Below are 27,961 nucleotides of genomic sequence, written 5' to 3' on the forward strand. Positions count from 1 at the left end.
TTGGGCGCGCGGAGGCGTATTTACAGTCTTGGCACCGGGCTCCCGTTCGACCGGGCGGACAGACGCATCGGAAGCCGTTGATCTCGTCCACGCAGGTGGCGCCGTAGGCGCACGGCGAGGACTGGCACTCGTTTATGTCTGTCGAGAAGAGAACAGAGCGGCAAGGTTAACTCGGACGCGAATCTCGGCGAAAAACAAACAAACAAACAAACAAACAAACAAAAAAAAAGGGCTCGGTGACGTGGGAGAACTCGTACAGCTGCTGGTGAACTACCAGAGAAAAAGAGCAAAAACGTCAGAGAAATAAATAAATAAATTGTACAACTAGTGTTTTTTTTTGTTTTTTTTTTTACTTCTCAATATCCTTTCCTAATCGATCTACGACTCCACAGATTTATTTCGCCGCCTCTTGACTGAAATACCAGTCAGTCAAACCCCCCCCCCCCAAAAAAAATGAAAATCCCAACGCGGGTTGAGCCTCTGAGATCAGTGGGAACTCTCGGCCATTGTCGCCCAGATTTCGCATGAACACGGTCGGGATGAGGATTCTCAAATTCAGGCCTGACAAAAAAGGTGAACGCTATCCGGCCAAAACAAAGCAGAGCGGAGAAGAAGAATTTCGGGGTCACTGGGTAATTTGTCTTCCGTGGTGTGAATGTGTGACTGTGTGAGTATGGAGGAGGGACGACCTCTGACCCCCGGGGCGTTAAAGGACCGAGAAAAAGGGAGAGGGCGGAGTCCCGGCCTTGCATTTGGGTGTCAGTGTGTCCATCACCTCCCTGTCCCCTTTCCTTTCCTTTTTTTTTTCTTAATTCTTCCTCGCTCCATCAATCCATCCTCTTAATCATACTGCGTTGCCATGGCTACCCTCAGGGTCTCCGTGAATCGGCATCGGATCAGGGATTTCGTTTCAGGTGTTTCCGAGGTTGTTTTTTTGCATCAAAAACACGCGTTATATCATCACTCACTGATTCTGCAGTCCGGTCCGGCAAAACCGGGGGCGCACTCACACCGGAACCAGTTGACTCCGTCCACACAGATACCACCGTTGTAACTGAGAGGAGAGAAATAATAATACAAAAAAAAAGATCAGATGGGAGCTGTACATCCTTTCCAGCCTCGTCGTTTGTGTGTGTGTGTGTGTGTGTGCGGTGGGGGTCACAAAGCTCAATTCAGCTCATCAATACAAGCCTCCACCTTTCAGATGCTAATAGGCGTGTCCAGCCCCTCCCCTCCTCTCCTCTCATCGTGCCTCCTCAAAGCCGAGCTTCCCCCCAGGTCGCACTGGAAGAATGGACACATACGCCCTCCCCCCTGCATCCCTTCCCTCCACCTTTCCACCCCCCCACCTGCATTCACCACCATGGGGTAGGTGGGACTCTTGTCCTCCCCACAAAACTCCCACGTCTCACTGTCCTATTCAATACCCCCCCCCCCCCTTCTTCCTCTCCCCCCCTCCCCCCTCTGTGAGATGCCCCTTTGAGGCTTGATTTAAGGACAACTTCCACCGCTTTCAGCGGCCCTTCACCCCCTCCAGCCTGCACGGTGTCTGTGTGAAGTGTGGAGACGCGGCTAAATGCGGCTTTTAAAAAAAAATAAAAAATAAAAAATAATTAAAAGATGGTGGGAAAGGTTTGGCCGCACCAGAAGAGCGTGCGACGCGAGAGACGGTACATACCATGGATGAGGGTTGCAGTCGTTTGTGTCTGTTGAGGAGAAACAAAAGAAATGTTGAGCTTTCGCTGTCCCATGTTTGTGTCGTTTCAATTTCTTTTTGTCACCGGTATTATTTCCTCCAAATGTCATAAAGCCAATCTTTTTAACTGGTCACAGCATTACAAGGGAAACAGCCTCGGAAACCCACTTTGTTCATGTTACTTACTTACTTACTTACGTACTACTACTTACTAATTGTGTCATTAAAGCTCCAAGATATTGCAGGTCTTGGACTCTCAAACATCCCCACAGAACATAATGTCACCAAAAATCACCCAAAAAACAGTCACATCATAATAATTACTAAAAGAACAACAATCTTTGAGGAGCATGTGGGTCTTATTGGGTATTTATTCTTAATAATTATAGCTTAGAGCGCAGTTATATTCAAAGTCATGCCGAATGAACTCACTCTGTGCGCAGGTGGGACCCTCCCAGCCCTCTTTGCAGATGCAGGTGAAGGTGTCTCCTCCTCCCACACACGTCCCGCCGTTGGAACAAGGACTGGAGGCGCATGTGCTGTTCTTGGCTGTGGGGAGAGAGAGGATGAGTCAAAAACAAAACAAAAAAACATCAGAGGTGCACTTAGACTGTTAAAATCTAAAATAGCAACAGGGCTTCTGCAAAAAAAACAAAAAAAAAAACGATGCAACTGCATTGAAATTCTTTGGATTTTAACTCTTAAAGCAAAACTGTAAGCAACACCATCAACCATTAGCTTCTCTGAACAGTTATACTGTATACAGCAGTGGTTCAGAGCTAGTAAGTTGGGATCCATGCTTTTATTTTGAAGGATATACGTGTCCCGTGAAAGTTTTTACCTGTAGCTCAAGATAAATCTGCCTTCATAAAGTCCTATTTGCTCTTCATTGTGTATTACTGTATTATTTGTGCTGGTTTGCGACTTAATGACGACGGAAACATGGAGCTCCTGAGGTTGAGCACCACTGGTATATATCACATATGCCTCACCTGTGTTGCACGCGTTTCCTTCCCAACCAGGCGGGCAGGCACAGCGGAAGACATCCCCGTGGTCGTAGCAGGTGCCTCCATTACTGCAGGTGGTCTTGTCACACTGGCTCTCGCCTGGCCAAGAATAAAGAAAAACACATGAACCATCTTCATCTGACACTTTGTACCATCAGGGAAAAAAAAGAATAAAGAAAAACACATGAACCATCTTCATCTGACACTTTGTACCATCAGGGAAAAAAAAAAAAAAAAAAAATCGAACTTAAAAAAAATGAAGTATAGACATCATGTTGACTTCTTTTAGATGAGGAGAGCTGGGGCCACGGCAAGCTCCGAACATTAACGCGCGCATTAACGCGCAGTCGACGGGACTCACGGGAATGGCAGGTCTTGCCCTTCCAGCCGTCGGCGCACTCGCAGTAGAAGTCGTTCACCAGGTCGACGCAGCGGCCGCCGTTCTTACAGGGGTTGTGTCGGCACTCGTTCACATCTGAGGAACGTTTTCAGGACTTATTAACACATTTTTCTATTCTGGCGCGGAGGTCTTTGGTTTCGTTATGAAGGTGAGTATCTGCATGTTTTGGAGGCGGAGAACTCACTGAGGTCGCAGAGTTTACCCTCCCAGCCGTCCGGACAGAAGCACTGAAACGAGTTCACGCCGTCGATGCAGGTTCCTCCATTTCTACAGGGGCTGCTGACGCAGTCGTTGATATCTGACATCACAAGAAAACAGGAAACGTTGGAAGGACAATGCGCCGCGTGTTCACTCGGCAGGTGTTTTATTTTAACCCTTCGCATTCGGCATTAATAATGACTTAACGAGCACTAAATAAATGTTTAATAACACTAACATGCAGTCTCTGAGTAGATTTGTATGTGTTTATTAATGTATCTGTAAATGATAACAGTGTGATTATATAGCATCATACATGCCTGCAACTATGTGCATGTAAATTTTAAAGTTCGTATTGGTTTAAGACAATATTATCTGTTTTCTATCTTTTAATGGCGTATTATGAACTCCTAAATGCAAAATTAGGGGCTTAAAATAGGAAAAAGATTTTGATATAAAAACTGTGCAAAGTAAAAGTAGACAAGTTTAAATAATCCAAAAATCTATTTGAAAGCAAGACCAACTTTTTTTTTTTTTTTTTTTTTGGGCCTGACTTTTCACTTTTTGATTTCAGCTGTAGATATGATATTTCACGTGTCACAGCTCAGCTCTCTCAGGAAACTCTACGTACTCTCGTGGCAGTAGATGCCGCTGAAACCCGGGCCGCAGACGCAGGTGAAGTTGCCCGCTGGCTGGCTGATGCAGCGCCCTCGCGGACCGCAGACGTTGGAGGAAATGTGCCGCACTCCGGCCGAGTCATTGGTTGCTACAGCAACAGTGCAGCTGTCAATCACTGCAAGAAGAAAACGGTCAAATAAACACGATTCAAATTCCTTCCTCTTCTTTGGGACACTGGTTTTGTTTCAGCGCCGCTTTCATCACTGTGGATCTCTTTGCGGTCACCTTGACACGGGCTGGTTTGGCAGCTCTCTTTGCGCCGCTCGCACGTCTTTCCCTCGAAGCCTTCGGGACACGCACAGTAGAAGTCTTCCTCCATGCTGTGGCACCCGGCCTCATTCTCACAAGGGTTCGAATCACAAGCATCGGAGGGGGACCAGCTAGAGATCTATGGGAGGAGAAGAAATACAGGAGATTACAATGAAGGCAAAAATATATAAAAGGTCAAACCAAAGAAGTGAAATTCTAAAATACCACCTCCGTTGTTTCCTGGTAGTAACAACACCCGAGATGACTCAAAAATGTTGTCCATCAGCTTCACAGGTTGTTTTAGCATCTTTCTGCGCATTGCTTTATTCTTTGGCTGACAACTTACCAACCAACACGTAACCGTCTTCGGCAAATGAAAATAATAAAAAGCTTTAATGAATGACGGCACACTACCTGCCCAGCACAAAGCAGGAACGACTCAAAAGCCAGATGTTTACTTCAAAAGTTAATGGAGACCCCAAAAAAAAAGAAGAAAGAAGCTAAAAGGCTCAATATTTTAATAGCGGACTTCACCAATTTCCCACAACACACAAGTCCAAATAAATGCTGGTCCACATGGACTTCATTTAAAGCTACTTGTGTTGCCATACAATGGTCAAAAATCTATTAAAGGTTTCACTACGCCTTTTTTTTTTTACACATACTTATCCAGAGAAAGCGGCTGAAATCTGATATGACGTGAAAAACAATTCACAAATGTGCGAATAAAATTTGGAGGCCAGAGGGTTTTTCAGATTTAACATCCTCACAACACTAAACTACTGAAGACAAGGACGTTGAAGCGAGTGAAGCCGAAGCAGCGACGGAGAATAGAAAGCTAAAGTCTGTGGAGGTGAGCAGCTTATCTTGGCTCAAGGCACCGCTGGTGTTCAGAACAAATCGAAGGTAAGTGGACGAGCGAAGTAAGCCTCAGAAACTTTTGCTAAGCTCATCAAGGGAATCCACGCTTTCGGTTTTACATCACTGCCCCGCTTAATCTCGTAAGATTATTCTGAGACGGAAGCCTCGCAGAGGAGACAGAGAGACACACACTGAGCAGGCAAAAGAAAGAGAATCCATTATGAGGACAAATATTGACTCTGGTCCAACATCATGCAGAGCCACAGTGAATATAATAAAGATAAATCTTCTGAACGCGACTCAAGGCCACAGTGACATCTTCTCCCATTTCTACAAGCAGCAATTCAAAAAAGGTTGGAGAGAAAAATCTCTCCGTTTATGTAAACAGAGGACGACGGTGCATAAACTGTGGGGTGCAACCCTTCGCCATTTAAGGTGCTGAGCAGGGGAGGTCGAGCAGGGGGCGACAGGGTCGGTGAAGTTTGTGGTCACGCGTAGTTTATTTTACCACAAGTGCCAGGAACAGGTACCGTTTGCATACGTGTGGCGGGGAGATCGTGTCTGAGGGCGATAAATCTTCGGCACATTAATGTCCCCGCTCGCACTGCTCACAGCACGAGAGACGTTTCATTTCAGAGGGTAATGTCCACATTGCAGAACCAAAAATAAATTCTGCAATAAAAATGGACATTTCATTAGTGCATATATATATATATCATTTAAAAGGATGTTACTTGGCTTTTCCAAAACAAATATTGTAGAATATTTCAAACAAAATGCCAAATTCAGTGTAAATCATTGACTATGTAGTTTTAAACATGATTTTACATTGCATTGGAGCTCTGTTGTGCTTTATTTGCCACTTGCCATTGAGTTTGATAGAGTCGCTGTAAAAAAAACATTTGACCGGCATCTCCGAAATCTATTTCTCGATACGACCGCTAACGGGCAGATAATCTTTTTCTGGCTCGTGCACAAAATCCTGACTTCTTCAGCGCAGGAATTCGTGGTTTCTAGAGAAGTGTTTAAAGCTACCGTCGCTGCGACCATACTGACACCTCACTCGTTATCAGAGAACCGGGGTTATCTCTGTAACCTAAAGTTGCACCGATTGTTAAATTTCATTTAACGGACCATATATCTCAAGTTCACGCTATAGACTCGTCTCCATACAAATAAACTCCTCCAAATAAAGTTATTTTATTCTGGTCCATATTTAGTCCGTCTTTCTCAAACAACAGCTACAGTGGATGCTTAAAAAAAAAAATAGAAACAGCTTAGCCCAATATAATTCAAGGTTTATTCTTAGCAATAAACCCATAAGCCATTCTGGAGCTTTTGATTACATTATATAAATAATATAAATGTTAGTCCATGTATTTATATATCTACTATCTTAAAGATTTCCTGTAAATTCCCCAAAACTGAGCAAACTCCATTTGCTATTTCTTTCAAAAAAGAAAAAAAAAAATCATTATTACACATCATTCGGGGACCATGAATGTTTGATTGATTCCCATGAAATGTTGTGCAAATAGCTGTTGAGATATTTCAGAGGTGGAGCCATCACTCGAGAGCCGCGCAGACAGTGTGCCTAAAAACGCAAACGAAATATTTTTTGGGTTGACTCCCAAAACAAATTCTATGCGGGAAACACAGGACGTGCAAAATTTATAAATCGGTATTACATTATTAATGCAAGCATGTCTACTACTGAGTAAATGTGTCTCATCCTGAGCTTCTCCACTGGGATTGTTCTCTTCTTTTTTTTTCATCTTCTGAAGACATGAATCAGATCGCAAAAAAAAACCAGCCTTACACAATCAAACTTTTATGGACTGGAGAGGAGATACTAATCATAAAAATACGACGCTGGAGGCGTCGTAGTTTGGAATGTACACCGTGCCGTTGCAGGCAATCAGAGCTGTGTAGTATGCGGACAGAAATCCAGCGTCACCTCATTCAGAGAGGCTCGTATTTATAGTAGAGATGCTAAATCAGGATTGGCTCCTGACCAGCAATGTCCTCCATTCAGGGCCCCAGAGATGCAGTGAAGTGTCGGTTTCCTCACTGCTAACCTACATTCAAACACACACTTCATACATGAAAGGCTGCAGCAAGGACACGGATAGGAAATGTGTGTACGGGATGAAAATATGAACTGCAGCAGAAGTTTCCGATGAAAACCGGGCTTTGGCTTTGAGACATGCAATAATACACAAACATTAGGGCGGGTTATAGCACCGACTTGGCTGCAGTGGACTTGTCGGGTCGCATGCTTTGTAATTGCAAAAGTCACTTGGTGTATAATTCAGGGCGGGGGGTCTCGAACCCCTTTTTCCTCTCAGAAACTACTTTGACAAAATAAAAGTGTGTCTCTAACATTTGTTCACATAGCCGAGCTCCACCAAACCAGCTGAATACGCTGCTTTTATGTGAATAATAACAAACTGATACTCAACACGCACACAATGAAAGCTGCTATCCAGGGGAACATTCTCTGTACATATGTGATAATATTCTCTCGTTCATCTCCATGACGATCGCATCTTTAGTCGTGAACCGATTTGTTTTATCAGGATGTTTTTTTTAGCATCCAACTTCATGTCAAACTGTTTCGCTGGTGAGCTCGTATCTACCGATCGGATGTGAGGCGTTAAAGGAACATTGGAAAATTGTAGCATCTAGTTATAACTTGCATGCGAGACATTTAGGGAATTAATTGTAGCTAGAGAAAAACAACCTGGGTTACACTCTCCCCCTCTGAAATGCATGAGAACTTAAGATTTGTACCGTAATGTGTGATGTCATTTTTCTTTTGCTGAAATGGATTTGATAAAATTGCCATCGGGAAAAAAGAAAAAAACCCCGTATCGCTCAGGAACAGGTATCGAACGTTTGGCACGGCACTCGGCCCTTTCCGTGTCCCTTAGGGTCCCCACAGCGATATATAAACACCTACCGCCACCGCTACTGCCGCTCGGTAACCGTTCACTGCTGGAACTCGTGAAACATGACACTCACCTCACAAAGCTGTCCGGCGAACTCCGGTGGGCATTCACAGACGAAGCCGTCCAACACCGCGTGGCACTGGCCGCCGTTCTGGCACGGCCTGCTGTCACATTTATTCCTCTGGATTTCACAGTGAGCGCCCACGAAACCCGGAGAGCACTGGCAGTGGTAGCCCCTCGAGCCCTCCTGAAGACGACACGACGGAAAGGAAAGAGTCAAAAGGGCGCAACATCCAACATCCACAAATTCAACCGCATTTTCCACCGTGTCTTATTTCAACTAGGAAACATCCTCACCTTGCATGTCGCCCCATTCTGGCAACGACCGCGGCAGGAGTTGACGTCTGAAGAAAAAAATTAAACACATCAATTAATCCCTAATCCTGTATTAGGTCGAGACTACAATGAGGGAACAGCACAGATTAAGTTTAAATTTTTGGAAAAGAAATAACTAGTGAAGCAAAGAAAGTGCCAGATAGACTTGTATAGATTGTAACTGGGCATGCATGTCAGAGCTGGAGTTTCAGTTTGCCAAGACGAGAAAGAAACGAGTTGCCACATGTGGGAAAGTGAGTAGAGGGAGGCTGCGTGTCCAGGAAGTGAGAGGAGGCATCTGAAAGTAGCCAGAAGAGGAGGTTCGCCAGTGGAAGAAGAGCGATTTTAGAAGTGACTTTGAGGAAGAAATACTGACTGATGTCACAGTTTTGTCCGGACCATCCCCGAAAACAGTCGCAGTGATATCCGCCAATCAAATTTTTGCAAGAGAAAGCGTTCACACAGGGCTGTCCTGCACACTCATTTGCATCTGTGAAGGCAGGAAGGCAGAAGGAGACCGAGTCCATCAGTTCAAACAAACCAAGGGAAGGACAGGGAGAAAGAAAAGACACCAGAAATCCATTGTTTGAAGCCCGATTTACACAAAAAGGAAAATTAAAACTGTGACCAAAGCTGCTGCGGAATTAAACATTATTGGAGTCAAAAAGTGCAAAAGGAGCTTGAAATACCTCAACTCTCTCTGAAACATGATAAACTGGTTGCTGCACTTTCTGACAGTCAGATGATCGTTGCATTGTAAGAAATGCAGTAATTCACTGTGGTTTTAGTATATTTGAAAGACTAGAAGTCAAGATATTTCCACTTCTGCTACTTTGATTGTGTCCATCGTTTCTTTTTTTTTTTTTTTTTTAATCCGTCTCCTCCGAGTTACTCTGTTTTCTGAAAGTGAAACTGATGATGGACTCAAAGTATCAAATTTGATGCAGCAGATCCAGAAATACCCTCTTCTTCTTCATCCCACACAACCTTCTTCCTTTTCAAAATAGCCCATAATAATCAAGCTCCATCTTACATTAAAGATCTCTTAGCGGCCTTTAAACCCAACAGAAAGTTCAGTGTCCAGGCTCGCTTATAGTTCAGAGTTTCCAGCTTCAGACATAGAGGCAGAATATTTAGTCATCTGGCTCCTCCTCTGCTCTCCATTTTCAATACTAAGCTTAAAATTTACCTTTTTAATAAAGCTTATAATTAAAACAGGCTAAAATGACTTTTAACCACCCCTTTGCTGTGCTCTCCCTCCAGCATGATGTTTTAATATTTCCCTAATATGTATATTTACATCGTTTTTTTATTCTATTCACTACAACAGTAAAGTGAATTCTTTGAGACTTTTTGTATTTATTATTTCCTTGATTTTGCTTGAGAGATACGTTTCCCAAACCGGTGAAGGACATGGGAGGACAAAATCTGCTGTCCTCAAATGTGTAAAAATACAATCCAAAGTTTAACCAAAGCCAATATTGAGCAGTCAGTGTTCGACGAAAAAAAAAATCAAGTGGATATCTTCCAAACGTCTGTGTTTTTAGCACAAAACTGCCTTTTTTTGTGTTACTATCCTTTCATTGCTGCTCAGCAAGGAAAAAACATCTCCACAGTCAGCTGTCCAATAAAGACAAAGAAGCCACCAAAGATTAAACGAATCAACTTCAACACATTCAAATGAATTTCCTCGTGACCCCTATTTTTAGAAATGGTTTTCATCGTCGGCTCCATCGTGTGCAGAGACTCACCGTCACGGCTTCCCCACGGAGCAGCTGACGCGCAACGTTTTCATGTGTTCACGCAGGTTAAATGAGTGCAAAGAGAAGAGTTTCACTCGCAAACATTCACCACCTCCACACATCAAAAGGGTGGTGTGTGTATGTGTGTGTGTGTGTGTGTGTGGCGGGAGGAGGGGGGGGGGGGGGGGGGGGGTCAGTCTGCGGGGAGTCCTGCTACACTCACACACCTGTCTTCTCTCTGAAACCCAACTCTCTCTCTCTCACACACACACACACACACACAGATCGCCAGGTAACACAGGAGGCCTATAGCTGCCTGTAAACTGAGATCTGAGCTGGTAAGATGACACTCGGGATCTCTTTCCTGCCTTTAACCCCCCACCCTCCCCCCTCCACACACACACACCGACTTTGTTTACTGGTCGTAATCCATTTCCTGGCTTCACGCTGGTCACGTCCGCTCATCGGGATATAGAAACGAGTGCCACCGCCAGCGACAAACAAACAGCCGGATATAGACACACTAGTAGCTCATAAAGTCATTGAGGAAAATGGGCCGCGCCGCGGGCAGCTGCCAGCTCATCCAAGGTATCGACGGCTTGTACTCCGGCCACGGTACTCAGGTTGCAGGTTTTTAATCCAAAAATACCGTCATCCTGAGCGAGCGACGCCGTGGCCGGCGCTCAGAGGCCGCTTTGTTATTTGTCTTCGGGAACAAACGGGGAAATGCGCAGAAAAACACACATCTCCCCGCGGAAATAAAGGCCGGCTTGCCAAAAATGTAACAAAAACAAAAAAAACCAGGAATGCTATTTGTGTGTATTTACACCAGGGTTGAAAACTCACCTATCTGGCAGGTCTTCCCCTCCCACTGTGGTGGGCACGTGCACTCGAAGCCGTCCTCCAGGTCAACACAGGTTCCTCCATGAGCGCACGGACCGGAGACGCACTCGTCCAGATCTGAGGAAAAACAAACGCTCTCTGCTTATTTCTAACTAAAGGCCACAATTAAAAAGAAAGGCGTTGGACATACAACGCACTGATGAACCGATGAATAAAGAGGATCTGAGGAGCAGAAGCGACTCATTTGGAGAAGAAAAAAAAAAAAAAAAAAGAAAAAACGGATTTTCCAGATCAAAAGAGAGTTCAAAAAGAAAGAGAGGAGGAAAGATTAAACGATGCCAATGCGATGACGAGCGTGGAGGCGCGTTCGAAAGTAGCGCGAGCGACTCACTGTTGGCGCAGGTCGGACCATCCCACCCTGGCGGACACTGGCACTCGAACCCCGCGGAAACCTCGTGGCAGGTACCGCCGTTGGCGCAGGGACTGGAAACACAGGCGTGATCGGCTGATGGGGGGGGGGGGGGGAATGAAAATTAAAAAGTTAGACAGAAAAAAGTCTTTCATATTCTGTACCTATAATCATTTTTCTAATCGTTTCGTGTCACTTTAATGAATTCTTCTACACTTTCAATGATGTCCCTGCAATCTCCAAATGATCACTCGGGAACTTTAATTCTAATGAATTTCTAAAAAAAAAAAAAAAAAAAAAAGGAAGACTCGACCTGACAGAGATGAAGAAGGAAGAACATATAGTGTACGTGGAAGAAGGACCGTCACAAGAACAACTCCACAGTGATTGTGGACTTTAATAGAGAGCAGGTTGGACTCCCTCTCACCGATCTGACAGGTCTTCCCCGAGTAGCCCTGCGTACAGGCGCAGTGGTACTCGTCCGGCTCGGTGTTCATGCAGGTTCCTCCGTTGACGCACGGGTGGTGGCGACCGCAGTAGTTCAGATCTGCAGGAGAACGGGAGGCAGATTTAGAGACGAGTTTTCATCAACTTCATTGACTCGAAGGGCAACGCAAGGAAGTTATGTCACAAGTCAGTTGATCCAGACAACAAAGACCAGGAGTGATTAGGAGAGAACTCGTGATTTAAAACCCGTTTTCCTGTAGAAGCATCTTCTAGGTGATGACGTCATAACAAACGGAGATAGAATCATCTATATACACTTTAAAAAAATAAAACCAGCGGAGCAGACATGTAACCGTGCTGTCAGATTCCTCCGAGTGGATCGACGTCGAGCGTTCAGCTCTTTGCCGTTTTGGTCCTGCCGTTGCCGGAGTTCCCAGAAGCTCGTCGGAGCACCAGCTGTCCGCTTCGACAGGAAGCACACGGAGTGTTTTTCTCAACCACTCTGCTGCACTGCGTTATGACAAGCACTGTACTGTATTTACAGGATACGACCGAGCGCTTCGCATTCAGAGCCGTCTCTCCCGCAGTTTCTATTCAGATCTGCGTAAAACTGTCCCATTTATTTTTGAATTCATATATATTTATTTTTTTCCCCTCCTTTTTTATTTCCTTCTTCATTATTAGATTTTTTTTTTTTTTTTCCCCCCAAAAAAATATACTCAACCCTAACTGATCCCTGCACAGCAGCCTCAGGCTAAAAGCCAGGTCACCCCTTAAGCCTGGTAAATAAATGAGCAGGGATCTGTCTCCACCGGGGATCTCAGGACCCGTTTCTCATCCCCTGAAGAGCCCTCTGTGACGAAGGGATGGGGGGGGATCAGGTGTCCCTGCTGCTGCTCGGATCACACAGCCAGTAAAACTATCTGCTGCCGTTCTCCAGTCGGACAGGATGGCCAGTAAAGGCGATTCAGACCTTGTATGATATCGTGATAACGGAACAACAACATGCAAAAAGCTCTAAATGAATCCTGAGACAAAACTAAGAGGGAGAATAATAACTTACTTCAGATCTTCTCATTTTGGTCACTACTTGCAATACATTTATAAACTTTGAATGTTGTTTTCCAAATATTAAGTTCAGTTTTTGACACAAAACGATGACTAAAATCTGCTAAAATGACTTTAACAGGGTTACAACTAACAATTATTTTTTTAGCAGCAAATAATGTAGGGGATTATTTTCTGTAGTAATAGATTCTTGATACCTGACAAAGATCATAAAGCCACCATCACAATAAAAAAATGAATGTTGTAATGGCCCAATGGACAACCTTCTTAACTGAACCAGGTGAGGTTGAAGCCACCCAAAGAGTCCCCAAAGAACAATTTCTTTACTGTAAATTTATTTTAGATCTAAAAATGTTCAGAAATTAAGAAAAGTCCTTAAAGAGTAAAGGGGATTACAAAATGTGTTGGTTTTTTTGTTGCTTCAGCTAAGACAAAGAAAAGTAGCAAATCTACAAAATTAAAAAGCTGCAACCTGGAGATGTTTGTCAGTTAATGGAAAATCGCAAAGAAACTTGCTGACTAATGCTCGAGTATTCGATGAATAGTTTCAGCTCTAATCACGTCAGTGACCTGCGAGTGACTGGTTAAGATAAAAAAACAACAAATTTTTAACTGAATATGCATCAGCAGCACGTTAAGGTGGCAAAAAAAAAAAATGTGTTTGAGATTAAAGATGCTCTGATTTCTGTAGCTGTCAAAAAAAAAAAGTTAACTGCTCAACAACAACAGCTAAAGATAGAGCAGTGTTACTATTTTACATGGAGATACATTTCTTCTTCAAAACCTATTTCTCTGGCACCTCTGGTCCGAGTATCTTGCTCACTTATTACTCATCAAACACGGATAACTGTAGCCGGAGGGGAGATGCAGGCGCTCTGCCAGGGTCCTGCGTGGGAGGTGATGAAATTAAATAACAAACTTCTTCATACCTTTATCACACAGCAGGCCGCCCCAGTTCCTCTCGCAGTTGCACTGCCAGGGGATGTTGCAGGTTCCGTGCACGCATCCAGGATAAAGCACGCATTCATCACAGAATTGGCCCGCCCAGCCGTAGTTACACCTGTCAAAGAAAAAAAAGACAAGGAAAAAAAAAAAACACCGCGACCATAAATCATTCATCCCGATTGAATTCTTTCGACAGATCTTTGAAGGATCGCTTGATTGGCCCTTGTTTTTATTTCTCTTCAATCACTCTTACAAAACATTAAAAACCACCGATAGATGCGTCTTTAATACGCTCCGATTAAGGGCAGAAATTATGGTCAAAACATCAGCAAGCTTAACATCCCAAACAGATCAGTTTCATTGACCTTAAAAATTATGAAAAACACCCACATTCGTTTTTGTTGTGCAAAATTTTTTTAAAAAAAGGAGTAAGTTGGTTCACAATTTCCAATTAAAGTCAATAAAACCTGATAGGAGGCTTTATCTTGTGCGTTTCCTGACTTCTTGGAGCCGATAAACCTTCTTCTTTACATTTTTAAACCGTTTAATCCCACCGAGGAGCTGCTGCGGACCGCCGAAGTTTTCAAAACTGACCTCGTTTCATGCACAATTATAAATCACGACAAACGACCTGAAGTCCGCGATAAGAAGAGCACCATCCGTCAGGCGCCGATTCAGGACCCGGGCTGCATGCTAACGGCGCATCTGCTCTTGCGGCCGCGAATCTCGAGGCCTCCCGCCGACTAATCTTAGTGGAGGGTGACATTCCAGGGCAGGAGGGGTTAAGAACACTTCCACCGGCTCCCGCGCTCCGGTCAGAGTCTGGGGAGTCGAGGTGCAGCGGTGTGGGGGGGCGGGCGGGGTGTCCCGGGCAGCGCGACCGCACGGTGAACATGCGCGCCCTCCCCTCCCGCCCGCAGCCCCCGCGACGGTACCCGGCTATTCCGAGGCTGCGGTGTCGTCGAGCCAGCTGTCTCGTCAATCGACGGCTATTTTCGAGCCTCCTGCAGACGGCACCGCTGCCTCTCCGAGGGACGAGGCCCTTCGGAAATCTCTGCCATTCTCAGGCCCGGGAGGGGGGGAGGAGGGTGGGGGGGAGGAGGCATCAGGGGAATACTTGGCATGCTTCTATAGCTGTATATGATTAGCTTCGGGAGGGCTTGACAGCAATGTAGCAACAACACTAACAGAACTTTTGGCAGGGAGACTCGGTTACCGCTTTCTACGCGCCCGAAGGGCGTCGAAAGTGTCTTTGAAAGCGTGCTTTGAATTTTGTCCATATTGACACAATGGTGAGTCACCAAACATCTCGAGGTGTAATATATCTTCTGAGGCGCAGTCCAACATCTTGACACGCAAAGTTTGCAAAATGTCGAATTACACTGCACATCCGAGCGGACAAGATAGAACTTCTCTGGAAATACGTCGGGACAGGTCTACTGTGGCCTAAAAAAAAAAAAAAATTAAAAAAAAAGCCTGCACGCTGCAGCCTAACAACAGGCGTGACATGGAACAAAGCCCATAAAACAGTGATGAAATACAGAGAATGAAAGGAAATGCTAAGGGATTAGTTTACAGCTTTCTGTGACCCGAGGCATCATTAAATTCATGCCAGTGCAGGAAGACTCCGTACCGCTCCTCTTCTATTCAAGTCACTTTTCCTGTTGACTGTGACTCGACATCTTGTATGAATGAAGAGGTGTCTGCTCACGGGAACAACAAAAAATGTGAAGCAGTTTCCTTCATCTGGTCATCCCTTCATTCCTCGGCTCTCGGCCAAAACCCCTTTTCCTTAATAACGGGGGGGGGGGGGGGGGGGGTCTCCGTCCATCCGGCAGGTGGGAGAGTTATTTATTTTTATTTATTTTTTTTACAAATGACGACGGGATGTTCCACATCCTGGAAACCTGGACCGGTAGGGACACCCAACGTGACTTTATCGGTCATTTCCACTTTGGGAAATGTACATAACACGGTGGGATATTCATTTCCTTTTCGCGCCCCTCGCCCTTCAAGGAGGGACCGCAATGCGGACGGGGAGGGAGATCTGACCATTCCCAGCACGTTTGCGGTGGTCAGATTCACACGCCGACAAGACCCCTTTTCTTCGGTCCGGGCTGCGGAGAGCTGGTGAGATTGCTTGGTATTCTGAGGAGGATTTCGGGCAGCTAAAAATACAAGAAGGCAGGCGCGGCGTTGCCCTTTTCTTCTGAGATGCCCACGAGGGAAGGAAAGGCTGACACAAAAGAAACCAACAGGCTTCGACAAGTGAACGTGCTTCTGTTTGGAAGCCAAAATCCATCATTCTTGCACACGTTCACCTTCTCTACTGAAATCATTTCCGAGAAACACAACGCTGCCGCAGCTGAGTTTCCAGCTGTTACAGAAACCACCTTATATTTAGGGCTGGGTATCGTTCCAAAATTGTCCATTACCAGAACCTTGACTTCAGTTGCACTTCCTCAATGATACTTTTTTTTTTTTTTTTTTTTTAAATCAAATTTTAACAAAAATAAATTTACATTTCACATTAAGGTAAAAATGGACAGGTGTCCCCTACAGGCCTCACACGCAATCTAGCAATAGATGCCTCAATATACCGATGTTCCCTAAATGCCTCAGATGCAGGCTGACGGCAGATGCTACAATTTTTTTTGACGTTCCCCTAACGCCGCACGAGCAGGCCGACAATAGACAAAAACTATTTACTGATGTTCCCTAAACAATTCAGTCGGGTCCGGTTTAGTACACAGCCTTACTTTCATTACAAAACACACCGCATGCACGATACGACGGTGATCTAAATGCAAAGCAGCAGAGGGTGCAACAGTTACTGTACGTCGTTCTGTACATGAAAGCAACATTTGTACTAATCTTACTTGCATTCGCCTGGGACGGCGCAGCTGCCGTGTAGGAGGTTGCATCCCTGCTTGCAGATCGCTGAGAGGAAGAAAAAAAAAAAGGAAACCATTTAAAAAGTTAATGTTCAGCCATGTTGATTGACACGTTATTACATTTATTACAAAAGGAGGGGTACGAGGAGGCAACACGGTAAACTGGGGGGGAGGAGGAGAAGCTGGTTTGTTTGCCTTCTTTCTAACGAGTGCAACAAGACGTGAGAATTCACGGCACCCCGAACGAGGTTGTGGGCGAGGAAAGGGCAACTTTATAGCCGGCGTGTACAACACTAGCCCCTCTTAAAAACAAGCTGGGCCCCCCCCCCCCCCCCCGTGCACTCCCCTCCTCTTTTCACCCTTCGTCTGCTAAGGTCAGTTGGATGATCTATTGAGGCCCTCCCCCCTCCCACCACCCACACCACCCACAAGCACGACCCCAACACCGTGGCTGTACGCTACAACATCAGCATGCTGCATTTGTAACACGCATGCATATTTATGCTGCAGTGCCGTGCACTCTTTTGTTCATTTATAAATCGGGATAAAATTATTAAAAAGATCTACAAAATGTAGTTTTAGGGTTATAAAATAGGGCGACAACCGATGATCATTTTTAATCACGTGTTTATTAAATACTTTTCAATTAACTGGCTAATCTAGTGGATTTTCAAATGTCAAAAAAAAAAAAAAAAAAAAATCCTATGATGACATTAACAGTCCAAAACCAAATAAATCGTATCATTATCTAAATGCAGCAAACCTTCACATTTGAGAAGCTCGAATCAGGAAATGTTAGAAAATCAGAAAAAAATAAACCTTGACCATTAAAATCAGCAAAATTATTGAAGAATTATTGAAGAAACGGCTGCAGAAGAGAGAAACTGGTTGAGCTATTAAAACACGGGAATAATAACATCGTGTGAAAACTAATACAAAAAAAAAAAAAAAAAAAAAAAAAAATGCATGACAAGGTTTGATGCCACGTGACATCCCACGGTGAAGTGTTCAGACGATGCGATTTCGAGCTCACCTGTCCTGCAGTCCGTCCCCATCCAGCCGCCCAGACACACCTGCGCCCCCGAGGGCTCACAGCGGTAGTGGCCGAAGTAGTCGTCGCGAGGGACGCACAGCTTGTTGCACTTGTTGCCGTAGTAGTTTTCGTCACAGCGCACCCGGATACGATACACGAGGCGCGCCACCGGCCCGTCGTGCAGGATGTTCTGCCAGTGGTCGCCGGGGGTTGATCATGCCGGTGTGAGCGCTGCGCTCGATCAGCAGCTCCTCGTCGTCTGAAGGGAAAACGAGATGAAGACGAGTTACGTCAAGTTGAGGACATTCTGCCGTGATTTGACCACAAAACCGGACACTTGTGCACAGACGAATAAAAAGACCGCTATGATATCCAATGGGGGGGGGGGGGGGACCAACTAATTTCCTTTCCACTGCACCTCAGTCCAACTCCCTGGATAAGTGTACAATAATGGATTGTGCCCCCAATAACCTTAATCAACGGTTACAAACCAACATTATTGAGAGTCACCCCTGCTGTAGTGAAGAAATTTCCCCTCGGGGATTAATAAAGTGAATAAAATCAAATCAAATCAAATTATATCAAAAGTCTGTGCTGTTCAGGAACACGACAAGTTCATGTTTATCTAGATGCAATGAGTCCACGCAACTGTGGCTTTGTTCTTCTCCAGAGGTTGAAAACCGTCAAAACTGACTCGGGATGCCGCCAATAAGTAGAAACTGTATTTAGGAAGGCGATAAAAATCAGTTACAGTATTTGAAATCAGACAATGGAGCAGAATCTGATTTATTCTGTTGTAAAGTCACAAGAAGCAGCAGCGCTTTCTTATTCAGCGTACAGACGCTTTGATATCATTGTGTTCGCGTGTGTGTGAAAAGTACCCACTGAATTTTAAGTATGTAATTGAAATTCATTGTCTGCAGACTGATGCATTCTCTGGTGATAGCGCACATCACCACTACAGGGAGTTTTGTGTGTGCATCGTCATGAAGCGTCTGTGTGGCGGCGACTCCAAATTCAGCCTCCGGCGTGCGAGCGTTCACGTTAAACATCGTTTGCTCCTTTGGGTCTCGCTGCAGCACCAGCTCCCAGAAAACAGGCCAAAAAAAAAAAAAAAAAAAGAAAAAGAAAAAAGGAAATCTTTTTCACAGTGGGATCGAATCTCGCAAAGAACCTCGGTGGAAATAGGGGGGGGTCTGTGATTCCCTTTTCTCTCTACGGCTTCGGGGCTCGATGCGCCACAGACATTTTGAAGCAGGAACACATGCACACACGCACACACACACACACACACACACATGTACACACACACACACACACACACACACACACACACACACACACCTCTGCTGGGGACTGACACAATGTCAGACAGAATTAAGCAACAATAACAGAAATAACCCCCGGCGGTTGCCAGATAGAGAACAATGGGCTCCGGGCCCAAGCCGGTCTCTGCTACTAAGTGTCTAAACAGTGAGCCCGGCCGCCCCGTCCACTCCACTTCCTGCTCGATAAACACAAGGAAAACAGCCGGCTGCCTTTCCTGAGGACACAGGGAGGGGGTAAAGGGGGTAAGAGGGCGGGGGGGGGGGGGGGGGGGGGGGGGACACTGGAGGACGTGACGCTGGAGGAGAGGAATCTCACTGACAGACCGACGGCTCTTACGTAGGACCAGACATGAGGCTGGTGCTGACTCAGGCCAGACAGTAAGTTCATCTTCACGTTTCACAGGCCGAGAATAAATCCGCCGTCACTTTATTTCCTCTAACGCAGCGATTGATGCTAACCAGAAAAAAAAAGATGGCCGCATGAAACAACCTGGGGGAGCTACATGTCGACCTCCGCCGTCCGTCAGGACTGATCATTCGGGACGGTCAGACAATGGAGCTCACGGTGATCGGTCTGATTTTTCAAACAGGTGTTTGGCAGTCACACCGACGTTAAAATTGTTTAAAATTGAAGCCTCTATAAATCAAAAGCATGATCTATAACGCGAGTGTTGGGCCTGTTATCGTCACAAAACAGATTTGGTGGACAAAAAAAACGGTGGATCCCGATTAGCGACGCATGGAAGAACGCTCCAAGCTCGAATAAGTGGTTACGATATGATATGATACGGTCTTACAAAACCAAGCTGAAAATGTACAATTATTTTTGTGGACGAAGCCTCGTAACACCTGCTAGCAAATGAAAAGGCCTTTTCCCCCAATGGTGTATAATCTTGAATCTCTTTGGTCGGTGCTGTAAAAGCATAACACTTCGGTACCCAGAACCGTTGTTGCAAATGCAAATGCCTTCTCGCATTCTTCGCAGCCCAACCACCGTACCGTCTCTTCATACATCCAATTTTGTGTTAGATCTGGCTTTATAATAAAGAGGCCAAAATTAACTGAACAAAACACTTCCAATGGTAAGAAAGACACAAAAGACCACGCCGCCCTAATGAGCAGCTGTTGCACATATTTCGTTGAATTGAATTTGGCCTTTACCTTCAACAGTGAAAAGGAAATGCCGTGAAATTACCTAACAACTGCGAATACAAATTAAAAATGAACATAATAAGCGCGACCTGCCCAATTCACCTGCCAAGGCAACGGCTTCACTAACTGCTGCAACTCACTGTGGCCTTAAAGAAGTCTGCTACTACAGGCAGACTCCCTTGGGATCTTGAAAGGCGTGTACGTTCCTGACGGTTGTGTTTCTTGAACCCATGACATTAAGGCTGAAGTCAAATGATGTGTGTGACCAAACGGCAGGCTCGGTTCAGCTTTTCGAAAAACACTAAATCAAATAGAACCTTCCTGAGCTTTGGCATGAAATGAAAAAAAACCACAACATTTTTCTCGGTGACATTCATCCATTAAGAAGTGCCGAAAATGTGTTTGTGTCTTGTATCCCTGGACCCGAAACACATCTATTCAGCGTCTTTATAGCGATTTGGCTGCGACCGAAGTGCGAGTAGCTGGCAGGAAATCAACTGCACTGCTTCACAAGCGACATTTGGGCATTACATCTATCAGAAACATCCAAACTAATTACTGTAAATGTACACAACCGCTGCAGAAACAGGAGACAACACGGGGCATGCAACGGTCTAATCAAAGAGCGATGATGTCAAAAGCTATTTCTTCCCCATTGTCCGCATATACGAGTGGAAGTGCTTTTGATGTCATGGACAAAACAGGATGAAATGACCTCATATAAATAAGCTGCGAGATTGGAGAAGAAAGGACGGTATGGTGCGGTATATAAATTAATCCACGTACACGCCTGCGTGCGCAGAAAGGCGCTAAAGACTCGTGAAAAATGCCACCGTTTCCACAGATCAAAGCTCCGTCCAGACCTACAGACATTACAGTCCTCAATGTGTCCTCTTCCTCCCAGACGGGGCTACTGCTCAGACGGGAAAAAGGGGTTGTACAGGAGTCTACCCAGCGGACACAACCAAAGGAAAACAGGATACAGCTGGTCAGACCTGACCGCCGGAGCCAACATAGCTGAGACGAACCGAGGCTTTTATATATGAAGAGTCTTGAGGTGGGGGGGGGGGGGGGGTGGCAGCAACCAAGAGTTAGTCATGATACACTAAACAAATCTTAATGGCAACTAAACTGCTAAACTCGTCCACTTCTTGAGGCACATTGAGGAAGCTTCAGCACGGAGATGTGTGCGTGAAGTTCAAACTTACTTTTGCGCGTGTCGTTGTCCCAGTCCCAGGCCTCCACGATCAACGTGTACGTCCGCTGGAAGGGGGGGGGGAAAAAAAAAGAAATGAGTCAGATAAAATATCTCGTTCTCTCCTTTATTTCATTTCTGTCTGCACAGGAAGACCTAAATGATCATTTAAACTGTTGTTCGTTGGCTTATTTCAACCGGCTAACAGTAGCCCGTGGTATCATTAACTCGTCAGCCGTCGGTGGGATCAACAGCTGTGACCATATGCTGCACCAATCTGAGGAAACACAACCACCCTGTTCAGGAATCAAAAATCAATACTTCTCCAGGAAATGACGTCTCAAGTTGCTCACAGAGTGAATGCAGGGTTGGTAACGTATGAAGCACAAAGACGGGAACATTTGAGACTACTGAGCATGAACCACACTTACAATCACAAGTTCCTCTTGGTTTGAAAGAGCACTGTAACTAGTCACAGCTCACTTCTACTTGTTAATATTCCAGTCCAAAGACAAATCAGCATAACTAATGGTGACATGATGTCTTTTTCCTCTCAGCCAGCAAAAAAAAAAAAAAAAAAAAAAAAAAAGGAACAACTGATAAAGGGCCTTTGTCATTTTTGTTCCCAAATTCACTGAGAAGTAAACATCACAATAATTACAACACGTTCCTAATGTAGACAGAATAATGGAAGTGATCATTTCAGGCAAAGTCATGCTCCTCTTCAGCAGAAACAAAAACACACACACACACACACACACACACACGCGCAAAATCGATTCCATTGCTACTACAGAGTCTCGTATACAACTCGGCTCCGTTGCTCAGAGGTACGCTTGAGTTACGGCGCCAATGAAACCCAATGATTCAGAAGTGAGAGAGCCAAGATACGGTAAGCACAACTGTGACGCAAGGAGAGTAATACATCAAAGTGCCTGGGGAGGTTCCAAATGTCCACCGGCCCAGCAGGCGGTAAAGTAGTATGAATCTGCATTACTGCACCCCTGCTGGCTTCGCGGCTGCGATACAAAACTTCTGGTAACCAAGGCAATTGCCGTCACGGAGGGCCAACAAGCACGGTGCAACTTAACCAATATCTGCTGTTGCCCACGTCCAGAACCTGCGACCACGAGGTGAGTGACCGGCCAAAACACGGTGAAAGTAGGCGTGGAACCCGGGTTGGTTACGACCACTAACAAGTCCAATAAACCATGTTGACAAAAAAATTTAAAAAAAAAAAAAAAAAGGAGAGAGGAAGCATCACTTTGTGCCTTTTTATGATGAACATAAAGCTGAGAGAAAGAAAAATATAGAGCTGCAGATGGCTGAAAGATGGAGAGTGTTTAGAACAGATCTTTTGACAGCAGGCATGTGATAAAACATTGTCCTCAAACTTCAAGATAGACAAAGAGATTTCTTAAAATGTATCATTATCGATCGGATATCAGGGCATCAAGGCTGCACACCAAGCGGTGCCCAACATATGGTCCCCAATCTGGAAGAAACTCGGCCTAATTTTAAAACCGAGTGGGGCGTCCAACTGTTGGGTTAAAAATCTGACACTTGCTAAGAGTTAGAAGAGAAGATATACGTCACTCTAATGTCTGTACGCTAAATACAAGGACGAGGTTAGTTTATCGTAAAATAAAGAAGGAAACGGTTAGCCTGGTTCGGTCCAAAATACCCACCAACGAGCACCTCTAAAGCTCACCAATTAACATGGTGTCAGATGAATTTTTTTTTTATAAAATATATATCTGTTAGACATCGCTACATTCCACTTAAATGTTAGCAACTGGTATCCACAACACATTAGTTACCTGCCAAGATGGTGGTGGTGTTGCCTTAAGTAGATTATGGTCGACCAGAGATTTTTGTGGATTTTTGTTTAGAAAAAAAAATTCTAAAATGATTAATCAATTATTTTCTGTTGATCAATCAATTCACTGTTTCAGCTCTAATGGCTTTTATTCACCATATTCTGATTTATGGCATAAAATACTTAGATTCATAGATACTTCAGGATTACAAAAGTACAATTAATTTCAATGATGAGGCAATAATTTGTCTGCACAGCTGACACTGGTTTGAGTAAATATGAACACACAAATGTGTACACACACACACACAGATGGAAACTAACCAAGCTAACCAGCATCGGAGGAGTAATCTCGATGGTGTGCTGCAGGGCACACTGCTAGGCAACCAGCTGACCTAAATAGCACCCATTACGTCACCACCAGTGACAGTTGTAGTAGCCACAGTGTGACTGCTGTGACCTCTAGTGTAATGTCATTGATGGGACGTTGGCCTTGGGCGGTGCTGGGTTTATAAAAAAAAAAAAAAAAAAAAAGCATGAACAAGCATGACTTGTGGCTGCTTCAATGAAGTGGGGAAGATAAATCAGAGGAGAGGAGGACTGCCAAATGTGTGTGTTTGTCAGTCTGTGTTGTTGATCTAGGGGACCAACAAGCTGGTAGGCTGGTTGCTGCTGGGCTGTGGGATTAAGTAGGCTTGTCTGGCTGTGGGTGGTGGCGGGAGGAAGGGGAGGGGAGTGTTATTGTGGGGGACCGTGGGTGACGAGGGTGGGAAAGAGGGGTGAGCTGAAGAGCTTGGCTCAGAGTCGGGACACAGGAAGAACAGGTGAATGAGACTGCACTCGCAGGTAAGACGTGAAGAGGAAAAATGGGTCTGGGGGCAAAGGGGGATGGCCAACGCTGGGAAGCTAAACTTAAAGGAGAGGGGTACAGAAAAGAGGAGACGGGGAGTTTCGGCGTCTGCGGACGATGCTGCTGTTCCCGGAAGCTCTGCCGACCCGTCCAACCGCAGACACACAACAGATGCAGCCTCAGAGATGGATTATTTGACATGAACGTGGATCATCCCACGACACGTAGCTCGGCTTCTGACCTTTCCACCCATCCCCCCGCCACAAAAGGGTGGGCTGGCTGCCCCAGTCTGAGCATGTGGGTGGGGTGTGTGCGCGTATGCCAATGCATACAAGAGGGAACTCTTGGGTAGCAACGCATGCATGCATGCATTAGTGGCCGCAGATCTTCGGACAAAGCCCGCCGGCTTCGTGAGGCCGCGCAAGAGTCAAACCTCGTCGCGGTGCAGAATCGAAGATCAAAGAAAGAGCAGGTGGCCACGCTGTGACCGGCGCCTTTCAGGGTTTACAGAAAATCCGGGGTTGCCTGCATGCCTACGTGTTGTAAACGTTCGGGTTAATAGTCCCCCGAGTCAGTGTATGTTGGGGATGAGCAAAGCCCATGGACTAGTCTGGTTTCCCACAGACCATCCCAGTCTGTGATTAGCTGGATTAAGTGACAGCTGCTCAAATGGTTGGAACAAGATAGATGGATGGGAAGGGGGATAAAGGGGAGGAGTGGGGGAGGGAAGGGGGAAAGGCTACTGAACAAAGACCCTTGTCCCAACACCGTAACTCACCCCCATTCCAATCAAAACCATTGTCCATGAAGAGACACAGTCAGCACGGGCACAATTAGTGTCAGCATGTGTGCTACTGAGCCCGAGCGGGACAGTTGCACTGGTGAAGTCAATACAAGCAGCCAGTGGTTCTTGTGCGAGTCCTAATCTTATATCCAACTGTGCTGCGGCTCAGCAACCATCCTAATTTCATTAACCTGCCCTTTTTCTCAACTCTGAACACACGTCAGCTACATCTGACGGGGAGAAAATACTTTATCCGAGACGATGAAGAATCCTCAGTCAGTCAAATCTCCAAAACCCTAACCGGCCCTTCCCCTAATGGATTAGAGGATTTACTCTGAGAAATCCTAGTTTTCAAGTCAAGAAGGGGGGCACGGTGAGATAAAAAAAAAAAAAAAAAAAGGCTGTTTATGTGTCATGCACTCAATGAATCTGTGTTCGCTTGGTGTAATGATGGAAAATTGAAGTGTCATCTTTGCATCACGTGGCATTAAAAATAGTGATTTCGGGTTGTTATTTAAACTACCCATACTTGCGAAAGCAGAAGATGTGGTGGTGGTGGTGTCTGGGGAGAGCCACAGGTGTGGGTTCCCACGCCAAGATGAGGGTTGGAAAGGAAGGTGGCCGTTGAAATAGAAAAGGGACAGGGAACAGAGAGGTAACAGTGGGAAGTGGAAGCTGGGGCAGGTTGGGGTCACTAAGCATGGGATCTTGCACGCTTCTTTTTCAAAAGAGGGGTCAGCCCTCTGCATGTGGGCCGATGTGCGTGTTTGCATTCGAAGAACACTAAGAATGTGAGATCCAGGCGTGGAGGGTAATCCCATGGAAGAGCCTGGTCCGCCAACAATTCACTATGACCGGAGGTCTGAGCTTTGATTGACTCATTCCTGCCTCTTGGGGGGAAAGTTGGGCTATCAAGTGTCCATTGAGCATTGAGAATTGTTAAAGCTGTTTTCCGCTGCCTTTGAGCTATAACATTCACAGACTAGTACTCCCTGTAAAACACTGTGTGTGACCTTGAGCTATTTCGGTTTCCCATGTCACCCAGAGGTGACCTGAATGTCCACCTCTGTGTTCCCAGCTCCTCCACAGGGAGCTCCACTGACATCTCTTGATTTATTGCCTTCTGATGGGACATGAGGTCATCACGCTTCATCCCGTGGCCAGTAATCGCCGCATGTAATCTTCATTAATCTGTGATGTCAATCCCAGCTTTTGGTTTTACTAGGGCTGAGTTTACGCTATTCCAGCCAGGCCACCGAGCTAGGAGGGACCCATGGGGACGAGTGGCATGGGCTGCTTCTGGTACCTTTTTCTGACATTGATCTTCGGAAGAAATGGTAAAAACCTGGATTAATAACAGCAGTGATCCATCAGCTTTAGTTAGCACTGCTGTCTGCAGATGAATAATAACCAAAAAAAAAAAGGCCCATAAATTACATTAATCAACCCTGAAATGTCCAGTTGCATACATTTTTTACTCTAATTAGACCAACTGCGAGTTAAATAATTTGGTGTCACTGGCTCCTAATGATACTGAAAGTCATTAATGCATGGAACATCAAACAGGCTGAATGTCACACAGTCTAGACATCTTCAGAGAGCACAGCCACAGAGGGTTTCTGAAAGGGGGCAGGGGGGGTACGACAGGGTCTGGAGGAGGGCGGGGTGGGAGGGGGGTTGGGGGAACAGCTTCTTGAGGGTAAAACGCGAAGAAAAAAAAAAAAAGTCAAGCCGAACCAGATTCACATCACTTCAGCCGGGAGGGTGCGACTCAAATGGAAATCTCTCTCGGTCGAGCTCCTCAATCTGTTCAGAGGCAAAGGATCAAAGACCTCCAGTGGCAAAATCCTCGCATATGTGGCGATGATGTTGGCAGGCAGAGACGGACACGTTGAACGGTTTTTGACCCTTTCTGACATCAGTGCTGAACATTGTGTACTTTTTCCTGTCCCAGGTTTACAGTCAGACATCAGAGGTCCAAAATAACATGTACAAGTACAGTCAGCATTACTCATTACATTGTAATAATCCACACTTCGATAATTGGTTAACTTTAGAATGAAGGTGGGGTCAGGTAAAGCATTGGACACCACTGCTTAGGGTTCATGTTAAAGTAAGAGAAAACACACTCTGATGGGGAATCTATTAGAATCTATTATTTGCCTTTCACATCTCGTACTACTGCCCGGACTTCACAGTCTGAAAGCTGGACCCCGATCTGACCAAAACTTTTCTTCCAATTGTGCAAGCAAAACAAATTCTTGACAGGTTCCACAGGCATTTTATGTATTTTTTTTTTTTCCAGCTCAAAATGTACAACAATATGATTTGACTAAATTAAACAAACCGACATCAAATCCTCCAATTTCCCGAACGACTGAATATTTGGCGTTTTTGTTTCCCGAATGACATCAGATTAGGCCGTCTCCGGACAGCGCGACGACCTCTTTCCACAAAACAAAACTACACGAGTGAATTTTACTTTATGAATGACAATAGCAGTCTTTCTTTTTTTTTTTTTTTTTTTTTAAAGAACTTTAGCAGACAGGTTGAGCAAGATTTATTTCCTTTATTACAACTACGTGTGTGTTTGAAGAAGCAGATTACAGACACACAGTCATATCTGTAAGGTGGACGGCTACGAGTGCTGCCAGAGTAATGTTCCAAGAGATGTCGCGCTGAAGGCAAGGCATTTGGCTGGGTGGTGTATACCCGCTGTGGGGACACACATATACACACACACACACACACACACACACACACACACACACACACACACACGGCCCATTGAGCATGCTGCTACTATGCCAACAGGGTCATTACCCATGCACGTCCAATACAACAAACCCCTCCCCTCCTGGTGCTAATTAACCAGCATGATCCAAGACTATGCGACACGTAAAACAAACACCGACACATGCGTCGGCGTAGACGTCCATTACAGTTACCCGAAAACAAACCGAAAGCCACTAGGCGGTCAGAGATGGGTGGGGAGGGGCGGTGCTACTGTCAAGACAGAAAAATGTCCTGCTCCGAA

General features: G+C 45.3%; 1 protein-coding gene across 1 annotated transcript in view; it reads right to left on the reverse strand.

Annotated features, from left to right (window-relative positions):
- The window catches only part of jag2b (jagged canonical Notch ligand 2b), a 45,506-nt gene that overhangs the window by 6,062 nt on the left and 11,483 nt on the right, over positions 1-27,961 (reverse strand). The window contains 20 exon segments of the mRNA XM_069161714.1: positions 25-138; positions 969-1,054; positions 1,679-1,706; positions 2,129-2,245; positions 2,689-2,802; positions 3,065-3,178; positions 3,288-3,401; positions 3,933-4,094; positions 4,205-4,367; positions 8,114-8,287; positions 8,398-8,444; positions 8,792-8,905; positions 11,004-11,117; positions 11,392-11,505; positions 11,837-11,956; positions 13,854-13,984; positions 16,749-16,809; positions 17,797-17,998; positions 18,000-18,055; positions 21,485-21,539. Coding sequence (XP_069017815.1) covers positions 25-138; positions 969-1,054; positions 1,679-1,706; positions 2,129-2,245; positions 2,689-2,802; positions 3,065-3,178; positions 3,288-3,401; positions 3,933-4,094; positions 4,205-4,367; positions 8,114-8,287; positions 8,398-8,444; positions 8,792-8,905; positions 11,004-11,117; positions 11,392-11,505; positions 11,837-11,956; positions 13,854-13,984; positions 16,749-16,809; positions 17,797-17,998; positions 18,000-18,055; positions 21,485-21,539 — 2,200 coding nt within the window.

This window comes from Embiotoca jacksoni, unplaced genomic scaffold, assembly GCF_022577435.1.
Source record: "Embiotoca jacksoni isolate LCO1_2020_lvr unplaced genomic scaffold, fEmbJac1.0.p SCAF_29, whole genome shotgun sequence".
Lineage (NCBI taxonomy): Eukaryota > Metazoa > Chordata > Actinopteri > Embiotocidae > Embiotoca > Embiotoca jacksoni.